A 17,905-nucleotide genomic window follows, 5' to 3' on the forward strand; every position below is an offset into this window, starting at 1 on the left:
GAGGGCCCTGAGGAGGCGGCCCCCCGCGGCTCTTCCCGCCCTTTTCGAGGGCGCGGGGGCGGCCGTCTCTCGCCTCAGGCGGGGGTTGAACGGGCTGTGTATGGAGGAGGGCGCTGCCTTTTGTCACCGCGGTGTGGGTTCTCTCATTCGTGTGTTTCCCTCAGCAATCTGAAAAAGAGTGCAACGCGTTAAATCACCCAAGGCCTTCCCTCAAAGGTTGTGGCTTGTTGCACGAGTCGTATGCAAATTTACACAATAAAATATATCTTTCTGCTCTTCCTGGTCACAATTGTATCCAAAAGTCCCACGGTAATCTAGAAAAATTAAGATCCATTACTACCAAAGCCCCTTTCAAAAGGAAGGGTAACTGAACGTAGAAAATAGCAAATATATTTACACCTGTTGTGCTGGTCTCCGCGGTTTAAAATCTACTGGGAAAAGCCCTTTGTCTTTAATCGATTCCCCTTTGGCAACAGGCCAGGCCTCAGGACAGAACAGGTACAGCTGTATAAAAACACTTTCCCTGCCAGTGGCCCTTGAGCAATGCCGCTGCAAAGAATTTTGACGCTGTTATTTACTCATGTTAAAGTCCCATTTTGCACACAATTCAAATGCTTTTAAAAGCTATTTAAAATATTTCAGATTCATACAGGGTGTAGCATCTTCATGAGTGCCTTTGTGAATATCTCCTGCTTGTTTAAACGTAGGGACTTTGAAAATCCCAGTGACACATAATTGCAAAATCAGCTCTCTCCCACCTCCGCTCAGGTAACTGTTTAGAAAATGTCTTTAAAGTAATTAAAATGTATTTAACTTTTATCACAAAGAAACTCTTAAGGGTTTAAGATACTTAATTTTCTTATATTTTCTTATATTTTGTCGTTACAAACATAATACAATATGTTACAAATGTCGTTAATGATTCTTAAGAGCAAATAGTTTAACACAGAGCATGAGTTTCTGTCCAATAAAGCTTCTGAAAGTTCTGAAAGATTTCTAGGATCAACAGCATTAATAATGTGATATATTATCTCTGAATGTCAAACTGCTAAGCTACACTGTAATTAGGAAAGAATATTTGCACTTTAGGCATTAATTCAAGATAACGGGGTCTTGACACAAATACAGTATTTTGTCACCCATGGTATTGTCGATTAGGTATGCTATGGTTGTGTTTTAGTTACCCAGCACATGGGTAATTTACACTATTCTCTTAGTGTAAAAACCTGCTAATAAAATACAGCTGGCATTTTGCTGACTTTTAATCAGCTCACGTCTCTCCATTGGGTCACAGAACAGACTTGGGTGGTCCCGCTGATGCTGCTGCCCAGTGAGCTCCATGTAGGCAGGAGCTTTTTCTCCTAAAAGAGAAACTTGATGTAACCTCTCACATTCTGCTGTATTCATAATCTTTATGTAGCCTCAGAAGGACAGGAGCAAGAACAGCTTTAAATCAGCTGTGTGTTGCATTACCCACTGGCACACAAATCCACTTGTGCTGGAAACCTGGGTGAAGTATCCTCATGTAGCTATGGAACAACTTCAGTTTCGCTATTTTACTTCTGTCTGCTCTGAAACATCAGAATGTGGAAAACTGTTTTGTCAACTAGTGGATGTGGGTACCTAATAAGACTTCCAATGAATTATGAATTCTTTGTCCCTTCTCATCTCAGTAGTATTTAATGGAATAACTTCCATGTGATCTTAGCTTTCTTTTTATGATTTTTTTGTTACATTATATAATTCTCATTAAAAAACATAATACATATGACAAATAGACTCTTCATCTACTCAACAAGGACAAACAAAAAACTAGTTTCAAGTCCCTGCTTGTATGGCTGTCACCATTCTGTGCACAACAGTGGTCACGCTGAACTTTGTACTTCATCCTTCAGTAAAACCTTGGCATATTATTTTTTAAATTGTGATATTTAATACGGTCAAAGTGTGGAGGCATTGAACAATAGACACTTACTAAAAATATATCCTCAGTTTCAGAAAAAATTATTTGTTACTATCATCACTGAGCGATGAAATACACTAGTCATGAACCAACACCCCAAAAAACCTCAGAGAAAAACCTTAAAACTAAACATGTGGAACGACAAATTCAGTTTCCCTTATTTTCCTATAATCTGTACTCTCAAGAATTTTTTTAAACTTTTTTTGTGAATAAATTACCTTTTCATGGTAAGATTTTTTTTTTTTTTTTTTTTTTTTTTTAAGGCATTATTACTTTCCTATTAGGAGCTGTAATGTTACTAAAAATGTTCCTCAATACTGCAACCTATCGTTCATTGTCAGTACAACATAAGTATCACTGATGATTTCATGTCTTCTTTTTAGTATTAATACTGGGTATAAATCTAACTGAATGTAATTCTTGAGATGAAGGCCTAATAACATAAGCTTTATTTTAGACTGGAAGCTGTAGAAACCAGAAGAGAGTTCCGGAGTCCTCAGAATCACAAATAGGAGGAAGGCTGGGAGGGAGTGATACAAAACAAGATAGAGTGTGAACCTCAGTAAAAAAAGTCATTTATGTTCAAACAAAAGAGGAGTCTGAATGTATTTCCAATTTAACAGAACTCTTGCAAAAATTAACACTTTAAAATACATTTAAGAACATGATGAAAAGATACATAAAACCTTGCAATCGCACCACCATTTTTCCTCCTCTTTGTGGCAAGGAGCCTGTTAGCCAAGCCTAGAACATGTATCCCATGATGTTTACTTATTTTAGATGTAAAATCAAACCAATATAGCATCTTGTATGAGTAGTACCTGAATGACAGTTATCACACTCGCTCTCTGCTGACAGGACCCATTCACTGCTGCTGGGGTTTTTGAGAGGTTTAGGGGTTTTCTGCATAATTTTTTTGTTGTTCTTGTTTTATTTGCTTTTTTTTTTTTTTTTTTTTTTTTTTAAAGCATGCCTTGTATAAAATATGGCAAAAAGCACCACATCTCAAATTAACTCCAATCCTCTGTGATACATCCTGCCCACTCTATGAATATCTAAGAGTGGTGATTAACAATGAGGACAGAGGTTTTCCCTCCCAGAAACATCTGTGTAATGCCCTGGATCTGTGCTACACAAAATACCATTTATAACTCATATTTTTATGGATGAATTTACAGCAGATGCATTGAGATGGCATATTAATTGGTATTTCAAAACTGGTACCTCTTACTTGAGCTATAAATTATTTTTTAGAATTATATAAAATCTATAAGAACTTGGGAGGAGGGATCAGAAGCAGGAACTGTGATCTAGTGCTGTTTGTTTGTTGCCTGGCATTACATTAATCTAATCCTGACTGATGCCTCTTGGTGATTTTACAATTTAACTACAAAATAATAACAGGGGAATTGGCTCTAAGCTCTTATTCCTTGTGGGCAGAAATACTCATTTGCATTGATGAAATGCTAGGATCTGGCCAGAAGGAGTGTAACGGGAACAAAAAAGAAAAGGAAAAATGGAGTCTTTTCCATCCTCAAATGCAAAGCAAGCCCCTTTCTGAGAGCTCAGACGTACCACATCTTTCAGATCCTGGCCTGGAGAGAAAGTCCTTCTGATCAGCCATAATGCATTTGTCTTGCCGCACATTGAAGTACAGTCCCAGACTGCCAAGTACATCAGATTGATTAAAAAAAATCCATCTTAGTCTACTGTACTCACCCTTGCCCAGAGGTACAGTGCAAACAGGGTCTTCTGCAGAGCCCTTCAGCCTGGCGGAGCCCCTCGTACCTCTGCATCACTAACACTGCCGTACCTCCTGCCCCAAGGGTCTCCCAGACCTAACAGCAGACCTCATCTCCAAGGGGTTACTGCCAGCCTTCATCCAGACACACACTTGGGGCTGTCTTTCTATAATCTTTCCATGGAATCTCAGTGATCAACTTAAAATTATTACCACCCTTGCAGAGATCTTCATCTCCCCACAGGAACATCTCTGATTTTTTCTGTCACAGCAAGGATGGTGGTGCTCCTCACCTGTCAGTGTCCTGGCTGCCATACCTGACTCAGCGTCCTTCCTATGGTGATTCATCCCAGACATGTCTAAATCTTTCCACAGGTTTACATAACTGGTTTAAACTCTGACTTTTCCAAGTTAAGATAACTTTCATCTGAGCTCTTAATTCCCTTGAGTGCACAAATAATGCTTGATGGTTCAGGTGGTGGCAGATCTGTTGCAGCTAAGCATCTCTCTGGATAGAGTGACCTCTCATAGATAATGCTGTCACTCTGTGAATACATTTTTTCTCAGCTAGGTGTGGGAGTAAAAGAATAGCTGTATTAGTAAGAAACTAGTAACAAAATTCATGTTAGGCCCAGGTAATTTCTACTGCTCTGACATAACAAACCACCACAGCATTTCATGTAACAGTTAAAGGCTACTTTGTGAAATTCATTAATGTAAAAAGTAAATTATACTTCAAACATAGAACAATGCATGTAACTAAACTGCACTGTAGATTCGATATTCACAACCACCAGGCTGATCAGGATACCAAGCTTCAGAAGCAAGAGAGGATTAATTATGAAATAGAAACTTACACACAAAATGCTTCATTTCATACTTTACAGAACAGATTAGTATTTTATTGCAAAGCAGACCAGTTTAGGTCTCCTGATGCTCTGTTCCAGGACCCTCCTGCAGGTGCGATGGGCTCTCCCCCTTGGCTCCTCCATGTTCCAGGCGCACGCTGCTATGCTGCATTATGACACACTGCAGATGTGACCACATGGGCTTGCTGAAGCGACTCTGCTGCCTCAGCTATGCAGAGTGACTCAGATGTCAGGTGACGGCACACGCAACTCCTGTAGATTTGCTTCGATAGCATTAGCACATGCTGTAAGGCACCTCACCCCGCTCGGCTGTTGTTAGAATGCACAGCAACAAAGGGTGCATGTTGAATTAGAAGCAAATCGCCTAATTCCTGTGGCTTTGCATTTAATTGCTCTATGTTGTAACACATTTCTCTTTATTCTCATTAGTCGTACCATGTACTGTGGCATTTACTGTACTGCATTGTGCATTTGTTTTATGCCTCGCCTTATTTGTACTTTAATCTTGTTTAAAATCCTTTGAAACAAAAAACAATCCACCAGAACCAGAATATTCATTGAACTGCTGTCACAAGGCTAGAGAAAAATGCCTGACAACAGGATAAACTGCATTCAGCAGCAAGGAATAAAACCAATTAGAGTCTCAAGTGTTGAATTCCAACTCCTCAACCCGGCCCTGCGCAGACGTTGCTGCAGGAATGATTCACATCCCAATGCTAGTCTTCCCTGCATTGAAACACAGTGCTTTCTTACCGGAGTTTTGTTCTGCTTGACCTCAAAGCACACCTTCTTGATACCAGGATACAGAAAAGCGTGAACCCACGTCTGCGGGTTGAGGGCTCCTGTTCCTCTTCTTGTCAGGATGCGTAGAGCTGTAGTGTCAGAGAGCTGAATTCTGCTTTTTCAAGTAATCTAGTTCTTAACATTAAGTCAGTCATTTAGCACAGCCTGATTTTCTGAGGTGGTTTTTTTTTTAATTAAAAGGACAAATGTTTGTTCCAACTCATTGTGATATAAGTTTCCATATTTATTCAGCCACCTGTGATCAGTCAAGGTAGAAAAAAAATCCACAAAAAAAGCAAAACTGTGTCATACCTGCAGGTTATTTATTACAAAAGTATACTCTTAAAGACCCTCCACATTTCAAGTCTGTTCTCTATGAACTCAATCATAAGAAAGCGAACATGGTGAAGTGAAAAACTGTCTAAAACAGTATTTCACAGGAACAGAGATTAATCACACGTTTCTTTTACTTCACCATTAATCTTCCTTATACAGAGTACAGCCCTCCAATAACACATATTCCCTATGCAGAATAGATGGATTAACAGATTATTTGCATCAATCTAAAAGAAAACCCTCCCACCCAACACATGCTTAATTCCTATGGCTAAGGAGTTTTGGCTTTTTTTCCCTCATTGTACTTAATTCATCAGGGTATGGAAAGGACCCCTCAGGTGCAGCTCTCGACACCTTCTCAGCTTAGAACCTTATACTAGGCTCCCACCAAGAGGAAAGAAAGGCTGCAGACTGACTAGAAGACAATTTATTGTCTTCGTAACAATGATAGCAATGTAGCTGAAAAGTGGTTGGCTTCAATTAATTTTCCTTGAAATTTTTAAGGTTCAACTTCTGTATTACTTTTGCAATGTATCTCCAGAGGAAACAAACAACTTAAATATGGGTTATCTTACAAAACCTACTAACAAAGGAAACCACAGTACCGTGTTAAACTGCGCTAGAAAGCCTCACTCTTCAGTGCCGCCACCAGAAGGACTGCAACGTTCTGTCGCTCACAGGCTCTAACCATGTTCAGTGGTGCAATTCAGAAAGGAACACAGCCACCTCGGCAGTAGTTAACACCAGCAGCAGTGACAGCCTGCTCCCATTTCAGTCCCGTTCCCATCATCCATACTTAAGTTTTCCTCCTTCCTCTGATACCAATTTTCCAGCAGTTCCTTCACATAACCCAAGAGAGATTCCCCCCTTCTTTCTCCCTGCTGGACTAGCACCAACCTAACTTTCCTGACCTGGCTTTGTCCGAGGAGGCTCTTCCTAACCCACCAATTCTCTCTGCACCGAAACTGCACCCTTATGGTGCAGAGGGGAAAACAGGCAAGGCTTACTAGAATTCGCTTGTGTTCCTCAGCAACCTGACATCGGTCCCTAAGCAGAAAGGATTTTTATTTAAGTAGTTTTCAGGAACAACTTGCAGTAAGAGACAAGACAAAACAAGAAAAAACAATTCTGAAGGCATGTTAAACCAAGACACTACAGGGTTACACGCAACTGGCAGTCAAGATCAATCTGTTAAATTACGCATCGTAATAGCTTAATTGAAGTGACAAAAATGGTAAGGCATCAACAGTTTTATGTTTTTTAATCAACTAAGAAGCGTGTTCCATATTCTCTTCTAATGTTAAACCTTGGCTTTTTATATTGTATTAAGTTTTAAATTTACAAGACTAGTGGTGTTACCCTACATTTTACTCATAATTAGACTGGAACAATGTTAATATTACAGGATTAAAAACTCATGTGCATGAAACATTCCACTGTTTAATAACCCAAAATTTCAGGTACAAGAAAAACCCAGGAAACACAGACATGACAAGAATTAGGACACTGTATTGGTCACACATTCAAGAAACTGTAGCTTGGAAATACATTAGTTTGCAGATTACCTGCTTTCCATCTAAAATTATATTTGAGCATATTTTAATAATCACAAAATTTAAAACCAGGTTCCTTACACTTCACTGATTTTAAAACTCCTAATGCCTATTAGGGCTTCTTGTAGCTGTTCCTTTCAGACAGTTTGCTAGATGGCATCCAACTTAAACAAAATTCTGAAAAAATGCTGGTCTTTGAAATGCTGACAAGGCCAAGGTAACAGTGAGCTTTGGAATCACCTCAGCTGCATTAAATGTTTGTCAGCACAGGAGTGCAATGGTGACTGTACCTTAAGAGAGGTAGGTTTAAAAAAAAGATAGAAAAAAAACCCCAGTGAAATTAAACTGGGCAGGACAAGAAGTCCTCAGTAAGTTACAAGGTTCAATTATTCCTCAATTTACTGAGGACTTGAGCAAAGGGTAAGTAGAAAGCTGGAGAACTAAGATTATTAAAATAGCATTCTTTTCCTGCAAACTAGTACATGGGTATGTCCCTCAATCGGCTAAGACATTCAGGTAACATGCTGAATTGCCCTAAGCTTCTGCTTACTTCCATTTACTCTGCTGGATTCACTTCTCACAAAAAATACCTATGTCAAAATATTTTACAAAACACTGATTTAATTCCTTCCCTCTGTATTCTTTGGCACTTAATTTGGGGGGCAGGGTAAAAGGAAGGGCAGGTGGGAAGTGAAGGGAAATGGAAGGTAAAGAAAAGTAGAAAGAGAGAAAGCTATTTCAGTACGGACTTTCCGCACACAAAAATGGAATAACATATGAAGGCGTTCAGTTCAGCGCACAGGAGAGATGACATTTTAAAATAACTTTATTTTTGATCCTCTTTCAAAATCATGATTTAACATCGTCAGAAGTGAAATAAGAAACTTAACCAGCATATTTAGTTTTAAAAGCATTTAATGACATAGCATATATTTAACAGATAGGGTAAAAGTCTAGAGGTACAGTTCGATACAACTGAAAGCCAGTTCCAGTACTACTCTTCACTACAGGCCCAGTCATTGAAAGTTCATTCCTATTAAATGTAATTTTTGATTGTGCAGTAAGATGAAAATTCTTCATTACAATAGTTACAGTGACAGAGAAATGCACACTATGTATCAAAGAGCAAGGTAATGTAGCAAAATTATAACACACAGTGCTGCAGCTGACAAGCAAGTAACCATTTGAGTAACATTACTTTTCCAGTAAATGCTTCAGTTCCACTTTTACACTTATCAATGATTTTAAAGGGTTTATTATACATCTAGTTTTATTATACTTTGTACTAGAATTATCTGAAACATACAATATAATGTATTTCAGCAAAAAAAAAAAAGAGAAATTATAGATCATTTAAAACTGTATCAGCCTGTTAATCCACCTTGTACACCAACATTCTCATCTGTCGTACTTGATGCAGAAAAGCTTCAGGTTGTGTTAATAACGAATGCCAGGATATAAATGGTTTGCCTGTAAGTTAATGCATACCTGCACTCTGTTACAGCAAAGATAATACACTACCATTTTCATAAATGTTAGAATTGTAATGGGAGGCTCTACTAGTCAAGACTCAGCATAACAATCTTAAATGGAAGTGAACGTTTTTGAAAATTTGTACATTGGTTTTTGATGTGCACAGTAGTTTCAAAAGCACCGCTGCCTTGCATACCAATAGCACTAGGAGTGGGTTATTTTCCAAGACAGCCTCACAAAATTGAGGAACAGTTTAAATATTAAGATCTAATCTACATTAACTTCATTAAAAAAAAAAACAAACAACAAAACAAAACAAAACAAAAAAAAAACCAAACAAAAAAAACACCACCAAAAACAAACCCCCCAAAGCCTGGTCCTCCCTCTCCTACAGAAGCTGCCCAATGCACCTCATACATTTGTAACTTTAGGTTCTTTTTTGTTGGCTTTTTATTTTAAAATGCTCTATAAATAAAAAAATGTCAATCACATTGAGGAACATGAGGCACAGAGAGTAACGTATTGGTTCTGAGCTCGCATGCTGGAATTCCACTGGAACGGTCAGAGAAGTGCAGTGTGTGGAGATGGAGTTCACTTCTTTTTACCAAAAAGGCTGAATCTTTTCTCTTTGTCCTTCTCTTTGTCTTTCTCCCGCTTGCCAGGGCTGGACTCGCTGGTTATTGTGACACTGGCAGGTAGGGTCTGGGCACGGCTGGAGGCTGGAGTGCTCTGGGTGGTCGGGGACACTTCGATTTTATCAGAAGAGATAGCTGATGTGATGGCCTGAATCCACGTGTTCATCTCCTCCTTCAAGAAGCCCCAAAAGCAGAAAGCTGTTACAATCTGCATGGCACATGCCCTCTTCTAATTCACTTGACATTATGGAAGGGGAATGGATAGAAAAGGGAAATAAAAGGAAATGTGGTCCTAACTCATCATCTGATACTCCTCTGGTTACAGACGTGCAGAAGACGTCTACTAAAGCTATGTCTGAAAAGCCCTGCTGCCCTGGTGGTGCCAGCACAAGCCTCTGAATCTACACATGATGCACACATATGTACAAGACTGCAGACCAGGAAATGAAAATGTACCCCTGAGCAGCTACTTTTTCCCTGATGCACAGCAGCACAGATATCACATCAGTAATAATAAGAAAAACCAACTTACATCGTCTTTGGCTTGGAAGAGGTATTCGTTGCCATCAGTCAATCTGTAAAGAAAACAATTGTCACAAATTTAGCTTAGGAGTAGTCACACTGCTCCAACTCCTGCTTGTTTAGCTACGGTATGCGATCAGACTGAGACACATGGGACTGCATGGGACAGTCATAACACCCATACGTGCACAAATACATCTCAACAACCCATGTTTGGGGATCTGGTTCTGTCTGGCAGAGGCAGCCCCACACAGTTTGTTCTGGTCTCTAGCCACACTTATGGCAGTGGAGGTGTTCAGTGCGTCAGGACGTGCTGCAGAGCTTGCCATCTTCAGTAGCTGACGATTGCCACTTCAGTACTTGCTCTGTCAGGCATATCTTTTCTCTTTTGCAAAAGACAGTATAAAAGTTTACTCAATACTTTAAAAATATGAAAGTCACAGATAACACTCAAGAGTTTTCATGGCTTTTGTAGAAACCTAGCAAAGTTCTGCAGCTGCTCTTCTGTTGTAACGACTGCGGTGGTGACTCTAGATACTATGCTGTGTTACTTATGAGTAGCTGCCTCTTCTCACACTGAAGGCCGGAGTCTCCCTTCTGTTCTGTTTCTGTGCTGATTCTACTCAGGTGGTTTAACTGGGATACATTTAACAGTGTATGTGAAGATACATATTAATTAAAAAAAAGGAGTGAATAACATCAGATCAGGACCTGAACAAGGAGGAGGCAGGGTCAGCAGGAGCTGTATTGCAGGCTTCCTGGTCTTTCCCCACAAACAGAACGCATTTTAAAATATCTTTAATAAATTATATTAAGTATTAAACAGTAAAATAACAGTGAAGACAGACACTAGGAAGAATATAATTATGCCTTGCTTTCTTCTTTAAATAATTAAGAAAAATATTTCCAGTCTACTCTCCATAGATCCCAACTGGACCTTCCTGTGAGAAATCTGCAGAGACCTCAGCCTCGCACACATTCAACAATGTTCCCCTTCTCAGCTCGGAGAGACACATTTTCCCTGACGAGCTGGTGAACTCTCTGGGGACTTTCCTAATGAGAACGAATAAAGAAATTATGCGACATGCAATTACCCGAGAACCCAGATGCAGGTAACAGGGTATTGTGAAAAGAAGGGCAACTGATTTTTCTGCCTGACTTTATATTTGGAACAGCATATCCCTACATTATCAACTCAGAGACGTTTCAAATGGTATAAAGGATGAATTGCATAGATGCGGGCCTGTCTTCATGGAAGGTAAATGTCCCTAAATATCTGCTATATATTTGCTATAAAGCAAATTTCCCTGGATATAGATTCTATCATCTTTAGAGGATTATTGTATCAATAAGAAATTTTTTTTTAAAAAGGAAAAAATTATATCTTGGAATACACAAACTGATCAGTTCATAAAGAGAGTCTCCTTTGACAGAATCACCTATCAGTTGTGTAGTAATAAAATATTTTTTCACTGTTGGCACTAAAAGATTGATCAGTAAAACAGAAACACAGTTTCAGAAGGAAAAGCCTTATTTTTTTTAACCTTTGAACAGCAAGTACTTCACATACTTCAAAGTGAAATGGTCTGCAACTACATGTTCTAGACCTGAAAATGTGACAGATGCATGCAGTAGTCTCCTACATCCATACTGAAAAAATTAAACAAGAGGCATGATTTTGAAAAGAGCAGAACCATGAACACTCAGCTCTTTTCAAGTAATTATAGAGGGAACAGCTGAAAAGCCCAAAATTTTTAAATGGAGGCTCTTAACTCCAGGCAGACACATCTAGTCTTGTCCTAGATGTAAAGTGCACAGATTATTTTGATCCTGTTTTGTGCTTGCTACCTTTGATAAATATACCACGTTTCAGTGTTGGGAAGAGTTGCTCAGAAAAGTAGATACTGTAGTTAATAATTACGATCAGTTTCCGGGCTGGATCCTCCCATGAATCTCCACAGTGAACATACCCACCATGACTTTAACCAATGGCAAGATGCTTCAATGGGTTTACCTTAGCTTGAACACATGCTTTTTCTTCTTATAATCGACCGCTATTTCACAGACTGCTTCTTTTAAGCTGACGGGAATCTCATTGTGATAGGGGATGCCAGAAGAAGCAGCTTTTGAATCCTTGTAGAAGCCCATCTCTTGGTTGTTTATGACACAGTACACGTTATGCCACGATCTGCAAGAGAGGGAAAACAACACAAGTACTTATAAATCTAATGTTCTTGCAGAACTGGAGGCACCAAACACTTCTTATATAAGATAATAGAGATGAGTTCAGTCTGAGAATGTGAACACACCACACACTGTCCTGTCAACTGCAGACAGCAAATTCTCTCATAAAAGTATGGCTTCCAGACAAAAGTACTGACTTCGAGCCAAATGGAAGAGAGATTTCCAGAGCTCTCTTTCATAGCACATAAGCAAATCCCATCAGAGGGAGGACTGACAGGCAGACTAGGCAGTTTGCATACTTGGGAGAGAAACTGTTTTATCTTTTAATGACCATGCTTTATGGCAGAAGGAATTCTCACTGTGCTGCAAACTAACAACCAGAATGCATGTGAAATCCTTGATTGTTACAAATACTCTCATGGCACCATCCACCCCATTCTCTAATAAAGCTATAAAAATCAACGATTACTAGAAATAAGAGTCCCTAGATATTAGTACTGCTGGCTGTCACTGTCTCAAAGTAGTTCTCCAGTGTGAACAGCTCTAGCTGAACAAAAATCACGGTAGTACTGTATTTGTTTGTGATCTGCACTCAGCTCTGCTGAGGACTTTGGCTCCTACCAAACCCCTCAGATGCTGGTGTAGCTCACTGCTTGCTAGTCAACATTTTCTTTGTTAGCCAAGTCATAAATCTGGTTTCAAGAGCTCTCTCAGGTCATGAAGGACCCCAGTCTGCTTTTCCAGTGCAGACAGAAATCTCAGAAGTTTTGCCTCTGTGAGAATGGCAGGATCAGGTCCTTAGGAACAGAATCAGCTATGGCACACAAAATCATCTTCACCCGCTCTTCTCTTCTGAACAGATTACAGGGTAGGTGGAAAGTGCTAACATGCAAACAGAAAATGTCAGAAGAATATGGACATTTCTGTTCTCACACCTACATGTTTTTCTTTTCTTGTAGTAACGTACAACTTGAGAGATCTGGAATCGAATCCCACTACTGCCACAAATTCATCATATGAAGTGAGAAAGCCATGGTATCTTTATGCCTCAGTTTTCCACCTTCCAAGTATGGCTAACACTGCATTTTCTTTACACTGCAACTTCATCAAACACATAGTTCAACCATGCATACACAGTTCCTGCAACAACAGAAGCATAAGCCTGAAAGCTCTTTGGGAGCTGTGAGAAGACAACAGCAGCAGGGATAACATCTACTGTCTTACATCTTGGGGAGTTCGGATGCAATTACCTATATTAGGCATTGATTATTTTACCTGCTTGAGGCTTTCTTGCTGTGTGTCTCCCATTCATGTTTGCGATGTAAGAAGCCCGCCATCTGAGCTGAAGGAATCTCCTGGGTTTTGGCTGGGAGGGTAGCAGCAGTCTGGGCCTGAACAGCGGTCTTGGCTTTGCGGTCTGCCGTTGGAGAAGGAACAGGACTAGACTCTTTCGAACTTGTTCTCTGTTCTGCAGCTCCATTGACCATTTCATTTGTTTCTGCAGTTTCTGCCACCTAGGAACAGTGGAAAAAATGTTCAGCTAGAAGCCTCACAACATGGAGATATCTTGCAGTTAATCTGTTTCCCTGCACAATGTGGCTGTGTATAAACTTTGCCTGGAGAACGACACAGGCCAGTAAGTTCTTTCTCACACTCCATGGAGACACAGAAGGCCAAGGAAATTAGAAGGTATGAATGGATTAGTACCCATTTTATAGGTGGAGAGACGGGAAAATAAGAGCAGCTAAACATCAGTGTGAATTTTACTGTGCTTTGCTCTGCTGGTCAATTCGTATTCTTTTACATATTGTTATTCCTAAAATAAGAGCAACTTACTGTTGCTAAGTACTCAAATGTTTGGAACAGTAACAATCACACTTTCTGCAAACTTAGAGGAACAGTAGAAGTTATACACATCAGCCACCTTAAATACATTTATGGCATTACTGAGGTATTAAAAGTCTGTAAGATATATTAACAATGAGTCAGCAGAAAAATATGTCAAAATAGCCCAGGAGCATTTACAAAAAATTGTGCAATTTCTTTGTTTCTGTAAAAGCTCCTTTCCCACTTTCCCCATTCCCCTAGTGACACAACAAATCAAAACATGCAGAAATCAGGAAGATTACACCATGCATTTCATCTCCACCATCCCAGTTAGGGTATTGGATCTTAAAGACAAGGGAAAGGAGGTCACGTGTCAATTTATCAAGGTCTTTTTTAGACTTTTGTTATTAGGTGGGATTGATTTTTGTTAAAAGGAACTGAAAACCACCACAGTCACACATCACACAGCTATTTACCCCCAAACAAAGACAGAACCAAGGCCTTGCCCATCACTTGCTTTGTTGATCGCGTTGCCTGTCGCACTGTGATCGAGATAGCCTAGAGAGCAGCCGTGTTTCCAGCAGCTCTGACTGGTCAAGCTGGCGACGTCTTCAGGAGCCATTCATCCAAAAATCATTTAAATTGGAATCCTAATGGCTATAAGCTTTTGAAATGCAGCTTGGTCCCAGTTTTGGTTGTTTGTTTGTTGTTTTTTTTTTTTTTTTTTTTTTTTTTTTTTTTTTTTTTTTTTTTTCCCTCGTACCATTTCTTTGACATGTAGAGCCATTGGTAGCAGCTCAGGACTTACACAGTCAGTGTGTATTATTATTAGCAAGTTACTAAAGCTTAGTGCTGCTAATGCTCTAGTGGATTACAAACAGTCTGGACTGTTTTTATGCAGACAAGCAGGTATTTGTGAATGGCACAATAAGTAGACATTCCCACTTCTGCACATGGCCTGGACAATTCAAAAGCAGCCGAATTATTATGCAACAAACTAAATTTTGCCACCATTTGCTAGAACTTCTTATACCTGCCAAGTATACGTTATTGTACCTCACACCTTTGTCCCTCAGATGTTGACCTAGGAAGATCTAAGTGTCAGCTTGCTATGAATATGGGAAGGATTGGTTAACTGCCTTTAAGCAATCTAAATCTCCAGAGTACAGACACTACACCACTGAAACAGGGAGAGAATCACAGCTCACATTCCACTTCAGTCACGTCTATTTTCCTCTGTCCCTAAACACATGTAGCCTTACAGCCTAGTTTAGAAGAGGAAACATGGACCCTCTGCTGTTATCCAGTGGAAGTAAAAATCAATGACACTGTTTCTTCACAATTAGGCTAAATCTAAGCCATCAAACATCACTATTTGTATCCAAATCTCAAAACAAAAATGTTGCATTGAAGGGGGAAGAGGGTAAATAAACAGATGAGGCTGAAGATTATCCAAACCCTGCCATCACAGCTGCTATAACACAGGTAGCGAGATAAACAACCAGCGGGTCACCAAGGAAAGCTCAGTTAATCAACCATTGCCAGTGCCAATCACCAACAGCCAACAGCTCATGTTCAAGACAAAGCACTGCCCTTTGTGAATCTTTTTGACCTGTGACAGCTCCTGAACTCCAAACTCTCTTCTTTAACTGGCAGTATCCCCATCTGAGATATCTGAAGCCTCTGTGACCAGCAGTAAGGAACTGGAGACCACAGTAACTTATCTCAACAACTTACACTAACTACCCAGAACCACCTGTTACCTAAGCCGATGTTGGAAGTAGCATGTTTTCTATAGCGATACCAGCAAGATGTGAAAATATTACTGATTTTGGGGTACCTCTAACCACTAATCTGAAGTAAACCAGACCAGTTTCAAACCAGCAGTCACTGCACAGCTACTTAACATGTTCTTATGGGAAATAACATGTAATTCAGTCCTGCAATCTGGAGCCTTGTGGTTTTAAAAGATAACAGCCAACCTTCACCCAACAATCAGATCTGTAACTTCTACTTTTAAATTCTACTGATTGTAAAAGGGCTATGAAAAGCTTTTCTGATGCTCTTTCGGGTTTTATTTCCTTTCCATGTGTTATCTACAATTAACAGAAAACAAGCAAAATAAATCTGAATCATAAACAGCTATGCGAAGAGTGTGTCATGAAAATAGAGAAAAAACAGGAGCTAAACAAACTTTAATGGAAACATGCATCGGGCATGCAGAGACATCGCAACGGAGGACAAACATTAATAGCAAACTGTACTGTTATAACAAAACGGTTATCACGTACACAGTTTTCTTAATTGTGACTGAGAGGTTAGTTGCAAGTGCTTTAGTGGCTAAAGACTACTCTGCAGATATTTAAATCAGGACTGTAACATGCAACAAGACAGCTAGTGACAATGACTGGAGACAACCCTTTGATTTCCATAGTGCTTGAAGCAACATTGCTTTCAGTTCATCACCTTCAGTCTCTGCACCACAGCTTAGACAATAGAGACAGATTTGACTTTTCAGATGCAAACAGATGACAGCCTATAGGTTATTCTGGCATAAGGACCACTTTAACGTTTTGAGCCAGTACCATGGGCTACAATAAATAGGTGAAATCTTAGACTTCTAGGGCCTGAAATGATGATCTTAATCAATTACTTCACTAATTCTTCTTCATCATAAAAGTGTAATTTTTATATAGAAGTGTACTAATACAAATAAAAAAAGTGTATCTATATAAGTTACTTCTACTTTTAGCCAGAATACATCTGAAGGCTTCCCACGTGGTGGAGTCTGAAGCCACAGCTATCCTGCACTGAGAACTGTCATACTTGTACAGGCACAGAGAGCCAACACTGGTGGAGGGAGTCACCAGACCATTTGCATAAATTTATATGGAATTTCTGAAAGTATTAAGAAGCTATATGTTGTTATCCTGACAAAAGAAAAAACATGCATCATGAAGTGGAAAGACAAGTTACAGCAAAAGTACAATTACTGAAGCACATCCTTTCAACCACCTTTCTCACTTTACAAGCTCAGCAAATACAGAACAATTCAGCTGCACCGCTCAGCTAGTTGTCAGAAGTCAAAATTCTCATCAACAGCAGCATACCTTGCGCCTCAAATCAGAAATAATACAGCTGTGTACATCTGATGTGTTGCAACACAAGATTCCATGAACTGAACGAAAAAGCTCTCGTGAAAGACTGAAGTGCAGATGGAGATTAACATGGAAATGCATTATGCACCACGGAAATAAAATTTTAAAAAAGAAGCAAACAGGTGATGTATAAGGCTGCGGTAACGAAGATTATGATGATCTGGGATGTGCTTGCAGGCCACCTTACGCTCCTTGCCACAACTAGATATAATTTCATAAACAACAGAATGTGTAACAGACAGCTCACTTCATAATTTAATATTAAAGATGAACCGAAAGACTTTATTTAAAGAATGAAAAAGGTAGAACTGCTTAGTATCCCAGAGCATTTTCAGAGTCTGTGTACAGACCCAAAAGTAATGTGGATGTGCTACCTGAAAGATTAATTTATGCTGAAAGGCATCTCTTCCCAGAGTCCTAGACCGGGGCCTGCATTTCCTTCGCAGTACTGGTAAGAGCTCTAATATCCACTGAGCCGAGCCTGCCAGGAGCCTTTCCTGCACTTAATGTGACCTCTGAGAGCAAGGTTCAAAAACATCAAAAAAAGAAGTGTCATTTTTCTCACCACTCAAAGCATTAATTGAAAAAAGTAGGCTTTGCAGGAAGGTAATGGAGAGGTAAGCCAGTTTTCAACTACTGTTTTGCGTTAAGTATACATATTTACTGGTACTTTTATGGCTACACATTAAGATTATTGGCATGCATCCTGACTCCAGTGGGACATCCCCTATCAAGAAGGAATGAATAAGGCATGGACCGTTCAGCCTGTATCTATATAAAACGAAAAGTTGTCATCTTAGACCACTACATTTTATTTAGTTTTTAAAGAAAGGCGTCACAACCTCTCCATAAAGGTCCACA

At 39.5% G+C, this 17,905-nt stretch overlaps 1 protein-coding gene across 1 annotated transcript in view; it reads right to left on the minus strand.

The window, feature by feature from the left end:
* Nucleotides 1-9,153: 9,153 nt before the first annotated feature.
* The window catches only part of SPTBN1 (spectrin, beta, non-erythrocytic 1), a gene marked incomplete at its 5' end in the record, with an annotated part of 47,392 nt that continues 38,640 nt past the window's right edge, over nucleotides 9,154-17,905 (minus strand). Inside the window, 4 exons of the mRNA XM_010074888.1 lie at nucleotides 9,154-9,525; nucleotides 9,886-9,928; nucleotides 11,890-12,063; nucleotides 13,335-13,573. Of these exons, the coding sequence (XP_010073190.1) occupies nucleotides 9,310-9,525; nucleotides 9,886-9,928; nucleotides 11,890-12,063; nucleotides 13,335-13,573 (672 nt within the window). The remainder of the gene's footprint in view (nucleotides 9,526-9,885; nucleotides 9,929-11,889; nucleotides 12,064-13,334; nucleotides 13,574-17,905) is intronic.

The sequence above is a fragment of the Pterocles gutturalis genome, unplaced genomic scaffold, assembly GCF_000699245.1.
Source record: "Pterocles gutturalis isolate BGI_N339 unplaced genomic scaffold, ASM69924v1 scaffold48357, whole genome shotgun sequence".
In the NCBI taxonomy this organism is placed as follows: Eukaryota; Metazoa; Chordata; class Aves; order Pterocliformes; family Pteroclidae; genus Pterocles; species Pterocles gutturalis.